This window comes from Corvus brachyrhynchos, unplaced genomic scaffold (genome assembly GCF_000691975.1).
Source record: "Corvus brachyrhynchos isolate BGI_N302 unplaced genomic scaffold, ASM69197v1 scaffold90, whole genome shotgun sequence".
NCBI lineage: Eukaryota > Metazoa > Chordata > Aves > Passeriformes > Corvidae > Corvus > Corvus brachyrhynchos.
Genome location: NW_008236932.1, coordinates 165,728 through 183,040, shown reverse-complemented (window position 1 = coordinate 183,040; position 17,313 = coordinate 165,728). Strand labels below are relative to the sequence as shown.

At 36.2% G+C, this 17,313-nt stretch overlaps 1 protein-coding gene across 1 annotated transcript in view; it reads right to left on the bottom strand.

Moving 5' to 3' along the window:
• Nucleotides 1-1,368: 1,368 nt before the first annotated feature.
• DMXL1 (Dmx like 1) overlaps nt 1,369-17,313 on the bottom strand; it is a 67,758-nt gene continuing 51,813 nt past the window's right edge. The window contains exons 35-45 of the mRNA XM_017728283.1: nt 16,337-16,399; nt 14,393-14,479; nt 13,616-13,737; nt 13,359-13,500; nt 9,174-9,234; nt 8,558-8,685; nt 8,283-8,375; nt 7,729-7,820; nt 6,760-6,812; nt 5,438-5,655; nt 1,369-5,038 (exon numbers count right to left, since the gene is read on the bottom strand). Coding sequence (XP_017583772.1) covers nt 4,814-5,038; nt 5,438-5,655; nt 6,760-6,812; nt 7,729-7,820; nt 8,283-8,375; nt 8,558-8,685; nt 9,174-9,234; nt 13,359-13,500; nt 13,616-13,737; nt 14,393-14,479; nt 16,337-16,399 — 1,284 coding nt within the window. The 3' untranslated portion in view covers nt 1,369-4,813. The remainder of the gene's footprint in view (nt 5,039-5,437; nt 5,656-6,759; nt 6,813-7,728; nt 7,821-8,282; nt 8,376-8,557; nt 8,686-9,173; nt 9,235-13,358; nt 13,501-13,615; nt 13,738-14,392; nt 14,480-16,336; nt 16,400-17,313) is intronic.

The window sequence follows — 17,313 nt, the reverse complement described above, 5'->3', positions numbered from 1 at the left end:
GAGATGCGTGCTCTACTCACACCCACTGTGTGAACTCGCGTAGGGGCTGTTAGAAGTTAAGAACAGGTACCTGTCTTAAACGCTATTACGGTCAGAGAAGAGACGAATTTGTGCCAGGACGGTGCTAATTCCAGGCTTGGCAGCGGCAAGATCTGGTTAGCACAACCTGGTCAATACATCCCCGCTGGGACAGACTGTGTGAAAAGCAGCAGCTCACAGACCTATCACCGAAGAAAGAACAGACAGACTCTGCAACCACCAACAGTCTCCAAAGTACCCCCGAACAGGGCTCTGTGGATACCAGGAACCTGGACTGCATAAAGCAGTACTGTCCAATGACCTAGGGGAAGGTTAACAAAGCTTGTGAAGAAGGATGTACCACTGACAGTGGATACCAAAAGCGCAAAATGCACAGGCCACAACGACATCTGGCAGAACTCCGAAGACTAATAAATCCAATTCAGCAACTGTGCTACAATCATCTCTGACTGGATAAAAGGTAACTCCAGCACAGGGAGATTGCAACCACCTGCTCACAGCCCTCCAAGAAAACCACTGACACAAAAGAAGAGAAAGAACTGACTAATTAGCACAAGAAGCAATGGAATCATTAACCAATGGAAGACAGAGTACTAACTAGAGAACTATGCAACTTGCAGCCAGTAAGCATGAATTCCTTTGTTTGCAAAATGCATAGTGAAAACTTTCCATAGTCAGTGTCTGATCTTGTGTACCCAACACCCCTTTCTGCACAGGACTTACTACAAGAAGAATGAACCAGGTCCCCCCGCCACACCACTGAGAAGCCCAGAGTGAAAAAGGACCAAAAGGACAGCGCTGGGTCCACAGGTGGTGACGGTCTCCTGCTGATGCTCTCTTTCTCCTACACACTAAAAGCTACAAAATAAAGTCAGTATTGTTGAACTGGCATTCTGTCTCGTTTGCACCTTAATTGGGGCCTCTCTCACTAATCAGATTGTTACAGGTGCATTCATCCTTGTACCTCTACTAGATGTGGAAACATAGAGGTGGGTGAAGCTCCCCAAGACCTTCACAGGTTTTCAAGCTTAAATGAAACAGAAAAGGGGCTTCAAAGGTTAAGTTGTGGCAGACAACAGAAAGTGCCATCACTACATCAGCATTACACTGCAAAATAATTTAGTTTTATTCAGCTCTGCTACTTATGCATTGAAAAAAAGAAAAAAAAAAAAAAGAAAAAACCACACCCCAGCCCTCCCTCCCAAACACCAAAAAGCTAGAACAAGGAAAGATAAAAAAGCATGAGATGATAAGACACTAAAAAAAAAGAAACATTAAATCATGCATATTTTAGAGCTAGAAATGGGAGGAATAAGAAACACTAAGAAACTTGGTAAATCAATATCTTTATTTTATAGAAAGTTTGATCAGTGTGCTGAACCTGCCATTAGCGATGGTTTTGCTATTTTTAGTAAAAATAAACATTTGAAAGTAATTACCTTGGAAAATAATTCTCCAAGTTTATTTCCCCATAATCACTGTTGCTTTTTTCATAACTATTGCATCTAATCTAACACTGGGTGCTTTTAATAGGAAGGGGGTACCTAGCGTAGGATATCTCCATAGTTTATTTCCTGCAACTGGTTCTGAGGTTCCTAAAATGCAGTAGAACATGTACGACCTCACCCTGCACCACCACGGCACAGTACAAAATCTGCATCTATTCCACCTTTCTCCATCAACATCCTGCAATGTCAGCTGTCAGCTGAGAATTTTCTGGTGTAAAGTCACACAGTAAGCCAGTTTAAGTACCCAGATGGCCAGAGTTTTAACTTCCACAAGTTACTGAAGTAATCATAAAGAACTTGGATCATGTATCTGAGGTAATGGAATCAGTTAGCAACACAAGAATGACACACTCTGACAGCATTATGTATTGCTACACAGACAAACACAAGTCACAACTCCCAGTCTATGATACTTAAAAGGGACATCATCAACTACAAGCTAAATTATTTTGTCTGGGCAGTAAATTAGTATTGATTAAGCACTGGCAAAGGCAAATTTTATGTTCAATTTGTGCACACGGTTACTTTAAGCACGGGGACCTCTACAGGCACTAGTACCCTTAAGTTTGAGTAACTTGCATAGCAACAGGGAAAAAGCATTAGTTGCTGGAGGACAAAAGTCAGTGGAAATTAAGGGCAACAGCCAGAGAGTTCTGAGTTCAGTTTTTCTCCAATGACCAGATTAGAAGTTGAGAGTGTCCCTTTAAAAATTTCAGATACAACAAAATTTAGCTCATTTTGACTTCATCATTACAAGAAAGCTATTGATAATTTTTCTTATAATAATTAAACATCAATGAACAATATGCAAGTGAACAACTGATTTGTAAATGAAATAGCAGCAACATGGAACTCTAGAAGGTTGAGTTTCTGCAGGATTTATTGGAAAGATTATAAAGGTGTGGCAAATACATTTTGATTTTACATAATATAGTTTTGAGAATAGCTTATGGTAACTATAAATATTATTGAAAATGCCTGTTCATGGTCAGTACTTTTCTGGTATAAGCATAATTTTGCCAGGATTTTTCAAAGTGCAGCTTTACTCAGAAAAATGACAACATTGTACGTCTTGGCAAATTACATATAAAATCTGCTCATTTCACAGATGGTAAGACAGCTTTTTGTGATTGCCAGTACAATAGAATTGAGCTTGACGTATTAAAGCTAATGAGATATAAATATTTAGGGACAAAACATCAAGGACAATTATATTAATACTGCCATGATTTTTGCACATGTAACATTGTTAGTTCAGTGGATGTATAAAACTGATGCATGTATATAAGCAGCTACGAAGTCAGCTGATAGTAAAGGAGTGTGCTACTGTTTACTCCACTGTTTTCCTTCTTCCATAAGAATAAAGAATATTAGAAACTCAGCCATTGAGCAGATAACACGTACTCATTGGGCAAGTCTGTTTTGTAAGGTGGTGTCACTTTTAGTCACTTTTCTGGTCCATCACTGTACTTAAACTGTTTTGATATCAAGTTCCATTTCAATCTGTAAGTTTTAAGGAAGAGCAGTTACAACTGAATCACTGAACAGCTGTTCCAGTTTGAAATGCTGTCACATGTTTCTTCACGGCATAACATTCACATTCTTTTTATTGCACAATTTGAAAATTCAGGTTATGTGCATAAAAACCTTCATAGTGTTTGCACTGCAACTTGCGAAACATACATTTAAAATGACCTTAATACATTTTACAAAATCTTTTTAAACAACTTTATATTCTTAAGATAAAAGCATCCTGAGAATGTTACATAGTTCATTATACAAGCCCTTCATTTCTGCTATGCTTTATTTATCCCCATAGTTCCTAATTTGACAAGTTTATTTTACAGTTAATATCTTGGTGCTATATTTCACAAAATATCTTTTAGCAAAAAGTACACCATTGGCATTCAAGTAATCCAGCCTCACATATAATTTACAAATTAAACCTTTGTCAAGCTCTCAAGTAAGGAAAAGTAAACCAAAATACATACAGAAACAGTTTAGCTGACTAAAATAAAAAGTAAAGGCCTTGTGCATTAATAATTTGGTCAAACATTTAAGTTATGCAGTTTAATATTTTTGGCAAGAAAAACCCTCTACATCTATCCTTCCCAATTTGTTTTCTTTCATCTGACACCAGATGTAAACATAAACATCAAGAAAGAAAGACTGACAGTGTAGAAGTACTTTGCTGTTGAACTAATTTTTTCCTTTTTTACAGTACTTAGGAAAAACAGACAAATGTTAAGTGCTAAGAATGAACTATCTTTGGGCTAAATTAAAGTCTTACTGGAAAAAAGAAAGTAAAAATAAATTAGGTTCAGTTTTTCTTTTATTTCCTCTACAGACATCTAAATAAATAGTCTGAAGAAATTCTAGTGCCATATCCTAAAGCAGTATCTTCCTGTATCTTTTTGATCAAGTCTAAGGCTTCACACACAATCTTGACTATTTTACTAGGAAGATATCCATTCATATTTACATTTTATTCTTGTAAAGGGAGTGTTCAGGGTTAAAAATATATTTATTTTTAAAAGGTAAGCCTGCCATCCTGATGGCAGTGATTCAAGCTATAGAACAAAAGACAAGTTACAGAACATCCTTCAGTTTCTTATACTCTAGATGAGAGGAAGGAGATCAGGCAAGTTAGAGAGGTAAACAGCCTGGATTTCAGGAATGGAGAAAGAGAGTGGCTCGTTATATGAATGCCTGCATGACCAGGAGTATTCACTCCTGGAGACTTTATTTCTCTTCTGCATACAGGTATAAATTTTTGTTGTCGGCTGACTAAACAAATTCAGAGGTGAGACAGTTATGGTTGCCACAGTGAAAAACATTACCTAAGCTCTCCATCAGGACAGACATGCTTTTACAAGGTGGCCAGGTGTTGAATATAAGCAGAGGTCATGCCTAGATGGTACGCTCCAGGTGAGAGTGTAACTACCTCAAAAGAAAGAGTAAACCACTACGGCAACATCTTAATAATATTATAATGATGTAATTTGGAGTCATATTTAGCTTGTATTTTAGGCAACAATCAAAATCTGAAGGACCTTTTAATCTTTAAGGCATTAGTGCATCAGGGACTAAAAGCTCCAGGTAATTAATAAATAGGGGGTTGGTGGCAGAAGGGGAGAAAGAAAAAAAAGCCCAAAACATCTTGTGTCACAAGCTTTCATTGTGCATCTGCTTTGTTGGTTAGTTCCAGGAAAAATACTTTCAGGGATGGCAGAAGGGGAATGTTACTCACTATTCTGAAAAAAACATTAGATCATAAACTTCACATCATTTTTTAACACATCCTTTAAAGGGCTGAATCTATCAGGCAAGATTCTCATCTTTACTGTTCCATCAGCACCACAGGAGAATATGTGATTTGCTGGTCCTGTCTCAATTTGCATGACTCCTGTCCCAATGTTTCTGAAGAGAGACTGTCGAGCATGCTCATTGATGAAAGTGTGAAGAAGATTAAATGTAGACAGACTCCATACCTGAAAAAGCATCAAAACATCAACCTCTTATACAGATAATTATCATGACCTTAAAAATCATCAGCAATGAATTGTGGAGAAATTGCACTGCATTTTGCATTTATTTTTCTGACACTAACTGTAAAAGAAGAATATGTAGCAATATGTAATGACACATTTAGAGAATACTAATACTCATTTTCTGTAATAGGAACTATAGAGAGACACTAAGGTATCAATAATTAAAAGGAGGTATCAGCATTAAAAAGAGGTAAGACTGACATTTCATAATTAAATTAGTTCATGTGAAGGTCAGAGTTAAGAACAAATGCAGTACATATGACATCTGATGGTTCCACACCTGCACAAGATTCTTTCCGAATGTACACATCATCTCTGCTCCCTCCCCCTCATTAATACCTTTATGTTGCCTTCAGCAGATCCTGTGACAAAATACTCCTCTGCAGGATCAACAGCAATTGCTTTGACTGGAGAATCATGACTCTGGAGTAACTGTTGCTGCTGCTTTTGGCGAAGATCAATTATACAGGTAAAACCTTTTCTGCCTCCAGATATTAACAGCTGGTGTTTTGGAGCATATGCTAGCACAGTTGCTCCACTATCATGACAGATAAAAGCTGAAAGCCAAAGCAAAGTAATTTAAATAAAACACAGTACTAACTTCAATTTTCAATCAACCTCTAATAGTTCAAGACAGTAGCAACAGTGACTTTGATGATGTAATCCAGCTGCCCACACCCAGTCCACTTATTGCAGTACCAATACATATGTAAACCCAGGTTCCCATCAGACATTCTGAACTGCAGTATTCTCAAATTAAGAAATTAAAATATGCATTAACAAAATATTATATCCTTTTTTCTAAGCCTATGTAATCACAATCTATCAATCCAGAAATAGATTATTTTAATAATCCGCTATTAAAGTAACAGGTTTATTTGTTATATTAAGTAATATAATTTGTTTGTTATTTTAAGTCATATAACACCCACCAGAAATTCCTCCTAAATGACCTGCCCAAATCTCTTGCAAGTTTCCACCAGTCATTTTAGTGTTAATTTGTTTCTATTCACATTTATTTGGCTATGTCTACTCCCCTAAATGCGTGGAAAAAGTGAATGAAAATTACAATTACCAGAACACAGCTTGGTACATTGTACTTGTAGTTCAAAGGGCCTATGAATTTACATTTAGAAATTCCATCTGTCTCTCAAATACACTTAGGCATTCACCATACTTTAAGTACAAGGAGTTCACAACTCTGTGATCTTAATTCTGTATTTCTGATACTGAAAGGCATTTGTTGTATTACATGCAACAAAATATTAGTAATAAAACTAATGAAACCCAGCTAAATATTTATTGCATCTCCAAAATCCTACTTAGAGGAATAACTGTTCTAAAGCAGGAGCTGCCCAGAACCTTTTAAAAAAGAACAGAAATGTCTGGCTTGCACTTGTGCTGCAGGGACAGAAAGTATGCGAAGGAAGGTGCTCATGTCCATGAAACCAATCATGTACACAGAACACCAAGTAATTTCTCAAGAATCTGGTTTTATATTCCAACTGGTGCACTCACACAGAACGGTGAAAGACATTTTACCACCAATGTTAAAATTACTTCCCACAATAACTCTTCCATAAAGAGAGACACATAAAGAGAGACACAAATACACCTTTTTGTAACATGGTCAAACATTTTGGTTGTTGCATTTTACTTACCATGCACCAAGCTATTTGTAGGAGAAACCAGAGTATCCCAAAGACAAATATTTCTGTAGAAAAAAAATATGGCTTAATTCAGCAACAAATGTTCTAAGGTATTTTGAACACTTGAAAAGTCATCTGCACCTTAAAAAGGTTGTTTCAGGCATAAAAGCACTGTAAACAGACTTTCAATGATTACTTTTGAGCAGACCCCAAATTACGTCTATAGTTTAACATACACTGCAAGAACATGCTTCTACACAAATGATTCTATGACTGGCTATTTCCATAAAGGATTTATGTTAATAATATTTTGTAGCTGAGTTCACTGGAATGTTAGCAGGTTTTGATATTTTTTTATCACTAGTTACTTATGAAAACAAATGAGAAATGGACAGCTATGCAAATCCCCCACAGCTATAAAAATAATTTAAGACAGGTTCATGTGTGCAGAACAGAACAGAATAGTTCAGCTGGAAGGGGCCTAGAAGGATCATGTAATCCACCTAGTGGACAGCTTCAGGGCTGACCAGGAGTTAAAGCATGTCATTAAGGGCATTGAACAAATGCCTCAGACTCTGACGGGCTTTGGGGATTTACCTCAAGGAAGCCTGTTCCAGTGTCTGAACCTCTTGGTAACAAAATGTTTCTCAATGTCCAGTCTCACCCCCCCCCCCCCCCCCCCCAGCACAGCTTTAAGCCACTGCCACATATCCCTCACTGGATTCTGACAGAAGCACTCAGGACCTCCCTTTCTACTTCCCTTCCTCATATGGAACATGAACAGAATATCTGTGCTTCCCTATAAAACCTCCTTTAATAGGCACATGAATTCAGCTGCAAACATTGCTTCTCTCCCCCTCCTGCTAAGAAATAAAGCAGAAGTACTCTTAAACTGCTCAAGAAGAATCATAGGAAAAACAGAGTGGGGGAGAGAAAATATGGCACCACTTCACTTTTATGCATTATCACAACAGATATTACCTGTTGTCAGAAGAAAATCCTGCTGTAGCTATCAAAGATGATGAACTGACGAAAACAAAGTCATTGGCTGTTTTGTTATGACACTGCCATGTCTGAAAAATTGCAGTTAGAAATTATTAATTAAAAAGGAATCTATTTTGTGCAAGCAGGCAATATTAAACTTCCTTGAGAAGGAAAGGTGTTTTCAAAGAAATTTAAAGAACATGGGATATAAAGGTATTGGTACGCCCTGTAAGACTCTTCGTTTTTCATGGAAATACACTCTGCAGTCCTGCGTAACTGTCAATTAACTGACAAGTGACAACTATTGACAAGTCTCAACGAACATTAAAGCTATTTCAGATCTCATGTTACATTTTCCAGTCTCCACTTAGTCAGTATGATTAGAATGTAAGAACCTGTCATACAGATCACAGGATGGCAGCAACATATAACTTAATCTTGATTAATACTGGTTATCAGCACAATCCTTGCCCTCTCCAAGCTATTCTGAAGGGAACAGAAGTAAGGAACACAACATAAGTTTATGGAAACTAATTTAGTTTTCATCTTACCAAATATGGCTTAGGTGAAGTTCCAGTAAGTGGACAACATTTCCAATTTGTCTGATATAAACTTATATATCCATCAGCATCAACAATTCCAAACTGAAAGAAAATATATAGTAATAGTAAATACATATGTATGTCTTGCAGAGAAAAATAGCCACAATTTTGAGAAAATACTTTCTATTTGAAGCATGTGATGTTTCTGCTAATTTACGGGGAGGGGAGGGGAGGAGAGGGGAGGGGAGGGGAGAGGACGCGTACAGGAGCGTTTTGTCAGTTACCTTATTTCCTTGGTAATTGAATCTCATTCGAGTTACCCTTGAGTTGCCACCAGATCGAAAACATGTGATTTGTTGTGCATGACCCCATTCAAACATTCTTACACTACCATCTTGAGCACCTGTCAGGTCTGCAACAGAAAATACTGACATGACTTTTCACAAGAGTTGTAGCTTCTATAATTTCAAGAAAACACACACCATCTCAAAATAACTTGTGCCACAATTATGCCATAGTATCTGGCTTAGTGTAGGAGCAGGACATACCACTGCAACTTAAAGTCATGTTATTCATTATTTGATTAAGAATTGTATTTAGATGCTCATGAAATATGAAGCTATTTACTTGGAGGTAATAACACACCTTTTTCCTACTATCTTTCATTCTAGTCATAAATAAGAGAGAAATGCAGTACTTTTTGCTGTTTCTAAAGGCTATTCTACATCCCCCCCATGTTTTTTAAAATGAAAAGTAGCTTCAGTACGTATGGCTTATAAACACCTTTCGAAACATATACTAACTGCTGTGCTAGTACAAAATAGCACACTAAGAAACAGGTGAGTGAAAAATATATAGTCTTTAGATAACTTTCCTCTTTTTAAAAAAACCTGAACTTACAATATGGCAGTGTTGGATGAGAAGCCATTCTTCTGACATTATTAATAGCTTTCTTGAGCATCTGTTAAATATATAAAAAAATAGAAAAAAATTAAACAGTTTTACTGAACAGAAGTTATCAAACTAGAGAATAATTAGTGACTGCACAGAGTTGTTTCCAATCAAAAGTTCTACTGAAAACAAGTACTGGGTTTAGAGATTCAGATAGAAGTCAGTGTCTTCCAAGATAATGTAGATGTTAACACTTTTGCAGCTTTATATATCTAGATAAATATTAAACTTTTGCTTCAGAAATGTATGGATCCAAATATAAACACTCCTTAGACTGCAGTCTTACCTCTTTTCTTGCCAATTCCTTTCTGATTCCATTAAATTTATTGGAATATTCCTGAATATTGTAAGATAAGTAAGAGAGAGGCAGAAGCATGTAAAGAAAGAGGTAAACAAACTTTAACAGAAGTAAAATCTAGGAAGGAATATATCTATTTTCAAGTCTAGTTAACTTATTGCCATTGATTGAAAAGTGGTTATTTGTGACCATCCAGAATAAGCAATATACCGTGTAACTGGTATAAAAAATAAAAAAATTAAAAATTCTTCAAAAGTGTTTATAATTTCACAAATACAGATCCAATGAATTTTCAGTAGCATATTTTTTCCTAAATTCCAAAATTTGCCTTGTGCAAAGTGCATTACCAAGACTTTTGTTTTTCTTATTTTATTAGATATATTATATATACTGGGAAGAACTGAATGTGTGAAGAGGACTGGAGACATTAGACAATTATATTTAAACCCCATCTATTTAAATTACATGTTCAACACACAAAAGGAAAAAACCAGTAGGGATTTTCTTATCAAGGAAATACACCTGTGCCTGTGATGTCTCCTCCCTTCTTTTCTTTCTATTAATGTATGTTAAAGTTAAGTTTTCATTCCTTTATGGCCTGACAGCTCTCAAAAGTATCTGACTACTTTGAGGACTGTCTTTCATCAGAGAATTGTTGGATTTGGTTTGCTCATGCATGTATTATTTACCTCAACATTAGAGAAGGACAAAATATATATTTGTGCAGGTGTTAACTTCAAACGAGAAAACGTAACGAAATTTTGTTGCCAGGACACAGCAGCTTATCACTTACCACACACCAACAGCAAGCTGGCTCTGAACTGCTTTCAGAGAAACATTTAGGTTGGAAAAGACCTTTAAGATCATTGAATCCAACTGTGACTTTCAACTGCTATAATTTTGTACAGTCTTATAACACTGCTTTGTCATGGAGCAGTAGATAGTGATGAGGTATTTCAAGTATGCTATTCTGCCCTGGCCCCCAATTATATCAGGGTGTCTACTGGATGGAGGCAGGAATTACAAACTTTCACGAGCTTCATATTCCTAAATATGATCAATAGAGTTTAAAAGAAATAGCCTCTAAATTATCAGTTTGTGAACAAAAATGAGAAAAAGTACTTGGAAGGGAAATAATCAACTTTCTTGTAAAAATTTCCCTGGGTTTGGATTAGTGGAATAACTGCAATTCTCTTAATTACATTTTGGAAGCAGATTTAGGTCTTTCAATTCTCAAAGCTTTATCATTGTTGAAGAGAAAGCCACGTGCCCCTCAGTTATTCATGTCCATTTCACAACACTTTCTGAAGATAAAAAATATGATATTGAAATATGTATTTCCCTTTCTTTTTTCTGAGTACTTTAAATGTCAAGGAAAAAACTCAAATGGTTTGGTAAAACTATATATACATTTTAAAATTTAGGACAAGACAACAGAAAATGATATTCCTCAAACATTTACGGATTGGCATGTGCACTTATAATTGCAATACTTTGCTCTCTAAACTCACAACTTATCTGCTATATGTAAATGGCAGAACAGTAATTCATGTTCACTCTATTTCTTCCCTAAAATAAAGGGCTGTGTGGAGTTTTACAGCTATTAACTTTTATCCAGAAGTCAATGGAAGTCATCTTCCTCCATTCAACAGATAAGCACACATCATGATCTCCTAACCCTTGCTGGATTACACTTCAGAAAAATGCAGATTTACGGAAATGTGCCTTTGAAAGGCTACACTAACATAACTCTGTGGTGCAGTATCTCCAATTTAGAAGACAAGTACAATTATCAAATGCAAATACTTCTATTAATAATGTAACTGACATTTGACACTGCTAGCCCTCAAGTTTCCCCTTAGAACAGCTGATGGCTAGAACAGTGCTTTGCTGAAGAGCTGGGTGCTTTGGGCCTAATATACATTAAGACAGAAAAATAAAAATGCATGTAGAATCCACCCCACCACTAAACTGGTAAATATTGGTGTCAGTCACACTGACTTGTACAACAAGCTGTTGGTAACACTGCCTGAGTTTCAAAGCTGTAGGTACACACTATTTCCTTCAGTACTCTCTTACAAACACCTCCTGTAAGAACTGTGTAAACAAACTGGGCTGAAGTCTCTGGTGGTGACCCTCCTTACTTACCTTGTATGAACTGTGTGACAGGAAACAGTGAAGAGTGACAGAAAAACCTTACAGCTAATAAAATGTTAACTGCCTGAGTGTCCCTTGTTGATGAAAGTGAAGCAAAGATGAGACTGAAAAGCCAGTAATGGTACAGAACAGCTAAATGGTCTGCACAATATGGAAAAGCAAAGGTGACACCAAGGATCTGAAGGAACAAAATAGCAAATAATAGCAAAACAAAGGTCTTAGTGAAGCTGCCTTTTTTCCAGCTTTGAGTTTTTCTACAGCAACACTATTTCCTCCCAAGAGTCCCTATCTCTTCCTTCATTGACTTCGTCCTTCATTAGGTACCTCTGTCTTTCCTCCCTAGTGGGCAGGTGCCGTTCTGTGCTGTGGTTGGTCCTCTGCCACAGTCAAACAGTATGCCAGACAAAATTTAGGTCCAAAGCTTAATAGCAAATGCATTCCACACAAGCATAGCCAAATATATTTAGGAAGAAAGTTTTACTGCATGCAAAATAGAAGGTCATGTAAGTACCATTTGCATTAATTATATGCAATTATATGCAATAATTTGCAATTATTTAATGTTGAGAAATACACAAACACAAAAATTCTTTATGTACATATATATATATTTAAAAAATGGAAGTGAGAGGAGAAAGTGGCAAAGGCATTCAAAGAATACTTGTAGAAGTGACCTGATTGTGATAGCAGAGCTGTAACACTGGCACCTAGGATCACTGGTTCCCAAAGTGAAGGCAGAGGCGTAGGTACTGGCACAATACCCACTTCCATAAGTGGAAAACCTTACCATTCTTATACTGCTTATTCCTTATTTATTCCACCTATTCATCAGCTACTTTCAAAAGCCAACTACAATATTAATTAACATACGGTTATTTCATTCTGCCACCAGTTATGGACTTGCTTTGAACTGTTAAATGACAGCAAGTGCAGCCAAGTCACAAGACTTAATGCATTTGGTTACAGGAACACTCCTCTTTCTGCACTACATGTGCAGAAAGACTGAGAGATGCTGGTGTCTTGTATGACCATTGCAGCTCACTTAAGTGTCTCCAAATAAGCATCTCCCAGCCAGCTAATCAACAGATCTGCATCTGTGCTCCACAGGAACTAAGATAAGAATGTCAATGGCCAGACTACAATTATAATTAGATCTGAATTAAATCTAACCTAATAGCTTTCTGCTCAGGGCCAAGCTTCATTCCAGACACAAGATCTCTTTCTAAAACTCAGAATGAAGCTGAAGATTATGCTTAAAATAAAAGCTACCACAACATCTCATATAGATATTTCTACCCTATCCTTAAGAATTTATATTCTGAAACCTACTGAATATATGCTTTTTAGATAAACCATTTGGCTTCGAGTCATTAAAGAAGAAATTATAGGGCAACTTCTTACCCAAATGCTGATTCTTTGCTTTTAAATGATGCATTAAGTAAGGAAAAGCATATATGGTTTGATTGAAAGTTTTTCTTGTTTAGTTGGTGTGCCTTAAATTCTGCACAGCATTTTAACCTATTAAGTGAATTGTTATAAAAAAATCCAGCTTGCCTTGATTACACAGAAATGCTATATTTAGTTGTATGTTAATTGTAAAATATAACAAGCAAGACTGAACAGACAAAAGGAGAGAAGTAGACAGAATACATAAAGCTAACCTTTGACAAGTGACTTACCACAGATGCACCCCTGCCAGTTTGTGTACTACCAAGCCAAGGCATATTGATAGGTGTGCCAGGATTACTATGAGTATAAGGAGTGGTTCCCTGAACATTTACCAGATCATCACGAGCATGTATAACTAGGAAATCATCAGCCCTATAAATGAAAGAAACATTTTGAATTAAGATTCCGAACAGCAACACTAAATACCATGTTTGGTACTCTGATTTATGCACAGTCAAGTGTGATACTGCAAACAAAGAATATATACCCTTTATTTTCTATTTCTGTATCATCATCAACCCAGGTATAGATCTGCGTAGCTAAAATTGCAGAAACATCCAATTCTTGAATATCATGACTTGATGCTATTGCAATGCAGTTCCGATTTGCCTGAAAAAAATAACATGCAGAAAGACAGATGCAAAAGGAAACCTCAAAAATTCATTTATTTTATTTTTTTTCTGGTTACGGCACTGTTGCTCATAAAAACACACACTTAATTTACAAACCCCAAACATCTACATCTACAAATCTATGTAACTTTATACTTGACATCTTCCTTTTAAAACTTATTTGCATCTGGGATAGTATCACACACTATTTGCATCTTATACCTCTCAAGCAGCTCAAGTATCTCCTCGCTTTTCTCAGAGGATAAGCAACAGGTAACTATACTACATGGCTTGCAATCAGGCTCCCCTCCTCCAGCTCTGAAGGCTGAACAGAACATGGCTGAACAGAGAAGGAAAGATTATTTCCTCTTTGATAAAAAAGGACAAATACTCCTACACACAAGCCTAAAGAAAAAGTAGAAGCCACCCTCCCTTCCATCAATCCATTACACAATAGCAAAAAGATGACAATTTGTAGTAGAAGTTTCTGAAAAGGTAATTTTGAAGTGCTTTAGAGATGGGACCACTAAAAGTTGTAGCTGCTAAAAACAGCAGGATGGCTGGCAAAGCCTATCTCACCCAGTCACAACGGGACTGTGTATCAGGTGGAAGTACACGACAATTAGATTATTCTACCTCCTTTATACTCTCACCTTATTGACTGCAAAAGCAGTGATGATATCAGACTCTTTATGGATTATTCTTGCCTTGCCACCTGGGTATCCCAAATCTGTTTCTATCTGTATTTAAGAAGCAAAGCACAGTTAAATGCAAACTTCCGTGTAACACCACTTTTTACTGGAAGTACAGAGACCAAACAGTGTTCTGTGTGAAATTTTTCTTTTTCCTTAATTTTAATTCTAAGAAAACTCAGCAAACATAGCCTGTAACAATTACAATAAACCTGTTTTGTGTAACAATACAGCTTCCCATTGCCATGTTAAGATTACCACAGCAAGAGAAAAAGTGTAATTTGTCACAGAAGACACAGTACTGTGTTCATTCTCAGGTTTTTCAGGGATGCTGAAAACCAGCAAGGCTACACGCAACACACTGTTGATTGAAATTTTGAATCTTGATGTTTTGCTCTCAAGAAAGTTTGCTAAGACTTTGATTGCTCTTAGCAAACACCTTTTCCCACTGAGATAGTCTAAAAGAATGTGCAGGCAAGCTCCTGAACAGGAAAATGTAACAGGAGAATTTGAACTTTGTCAGTGCATCTATTCACAATTATTACAATTAAATAAATCTGGAATCCTGTACATTCCAGAACCATAAACCTTTTGCTAACACATATTCTTTTTTTTTTTTTTTTCTCAATGTGGTATACTGTTGGATTTGAATGTTGCCTCCCATTTTGTATTTTAGAAATGCATCCAGGTACATGCCAGCACACAACAAAACTCTACGCTTTACCAGCACTGTAGCAGTCTTTTTCAAAATTAAAGAGATCAGCACTGCAAGTACTAAATTGATTAGTTACAGACCCAGACTGTTGCAGTTCCAAAATTATTTTACAGTAAAAACAGTAACACTGCCAAACTAATGGTGACCTGTGAATTCAAACCTGAATCACAAATGTAGTATTTAAATTTTTTTTTTTAAAAAACCCAAATAATTATTTCAGAACTATTTCCAGCCTCACATCCTCAAATTCTTAATTTTCTGTGCTTTAAAAGAAAACAGTAAGATTCTTCTGTCAGAGAACTGCAAATGATCTTTTTCAAAATCTGAAAAAAATAGCTGTTACAGACGAAGAAGTAGAATATCTTTTTTAATGTCAAGACAAAATTGTTGCTTCACTGATTTTATGTATATAACACTGCATAAAACTGCAGTGGCAAACAGATAGAAAACCATGATTTACGTGTGGTGATGAACAAACCCGCAGGAAATTAATTTTTTTTTTTCCCCAGTTAGTTCCAATGACCTACTTGCTAATATTGCTTTATCACATAATTAATATTAACAAAGTAGCCCAAGGACACCATAGGGTTCACATTTCTGTCTTCACACAAGTTTTGTAAAAGAAAGCTTAAAGAATATGGTATTCATTTGAATTTCTAGGCATAGTACTCTATTTTTTTAGTATGTCATACCAATCCTTCAAGACAGTTGCTAAAATACTGTTACATGGGTTGATGTGTCACCATCTTTAAAGTAAGGCTCAGTCAGTGAAAGTTTTCAGTAGCAAACTCTATCATGCTAACTAACTGCTCTAAGTGCAGTTAGCCACCCTCATTTATAAGCAACTATGGTAGACATCTCATACTGATCAAAGGCTCTGTATGTACTGAATACCATACTACTGCCAAATTTTTGTCACTTGGGCAAATCTCAACTTCAGCTCTTCACTTGGCCAAGCTAAAGAATTTGGTAATACATATTGTTTGTACCTGGTTGCTTAATCCACCTAAGGTAATTAAGTTTCAGATAATCTATAACAAGACCAGTTTAACTCAATCCCTTGCATTTTTTGAATTTTTAAGTTTGTTTGCTACATGAGCAAAGACTTTTTAAGTGAGATCAGCACCATTTAGAAAAAAAAATTCATAACGATGTACAGTCTAATAAATTTGAGGATTACTACTGTGTACCTTACTGATGACGGGCTCCTCCACTGCAGAATTTTTCATGGTTTCATTGTGCTCCTCTAATGGCTTCACCAAGGAAAGAACAACCACAGAACAAAGCATAAAGATAAGACATAACACGTGCAGTATCAAGGAAATCCTTAATTTGTTGTTGTTTACCCCAACACAGGACAACTGAAACACAACAGCATGTTTGCACACACATGCACATATTTTACAAAGTAAGAATAATTAACAACTTCCAAACTCTGTTTTCAGTACAGAATACACCGATTTACCTATTCTGTACTGTTACACCAGCTTGTCCATTGCAAAAGTCAAATTTCTTGAAAAGTAAGCAATCTACACTGACATTTTACCAGCAACAAGATAGAAAATAAAGCCAACACACCTATGCTGTGTAAGGCTGTAAATGAGCCTACCTTGAAACATATAAGGAACATCTAAGATTTTCCAAAATACCTGTTCATACAGCATAGCAGCGTGTTAATGTTAAGATATGATCAAAAATGGTGCACTTTTAAAGGCAAAAAGGAACAATTTTCCTTTTAACTGCACTCCGTAGTGAACACAATTAGCCAGCATTACTCAAACAAGCTAATATTCTAGTTGTGACAGGACAAAACTAGGTCATGCACAACTGTCTGCTGCCATGGCTTTACTAGTCATGAATATTCTTTCTCCTGCACGTTTAATTTGTTCACATCTGCTTCTTTCTCCTCCATTTCTGCTACTCCACAGTTTTTCTGTAATACCAGCAATTCTTTCAAAATTAGGAGTAGGGGTAAGTAAAAAAAAAAAAACAAAAAAAACAAAAAAAGAAACACCAAAAAAAACCCAACTAAAAAAGCAGAAAAAAATCCAAAAGCTCTTACAGAACCTAAAAACATTTAACTGCATTTGGAACTGGAATCCAGCTAGACACTGGGACAAATAATCAGGGACAGAAATAGTAACTGCTGTATGAGCATTTTTCTTAT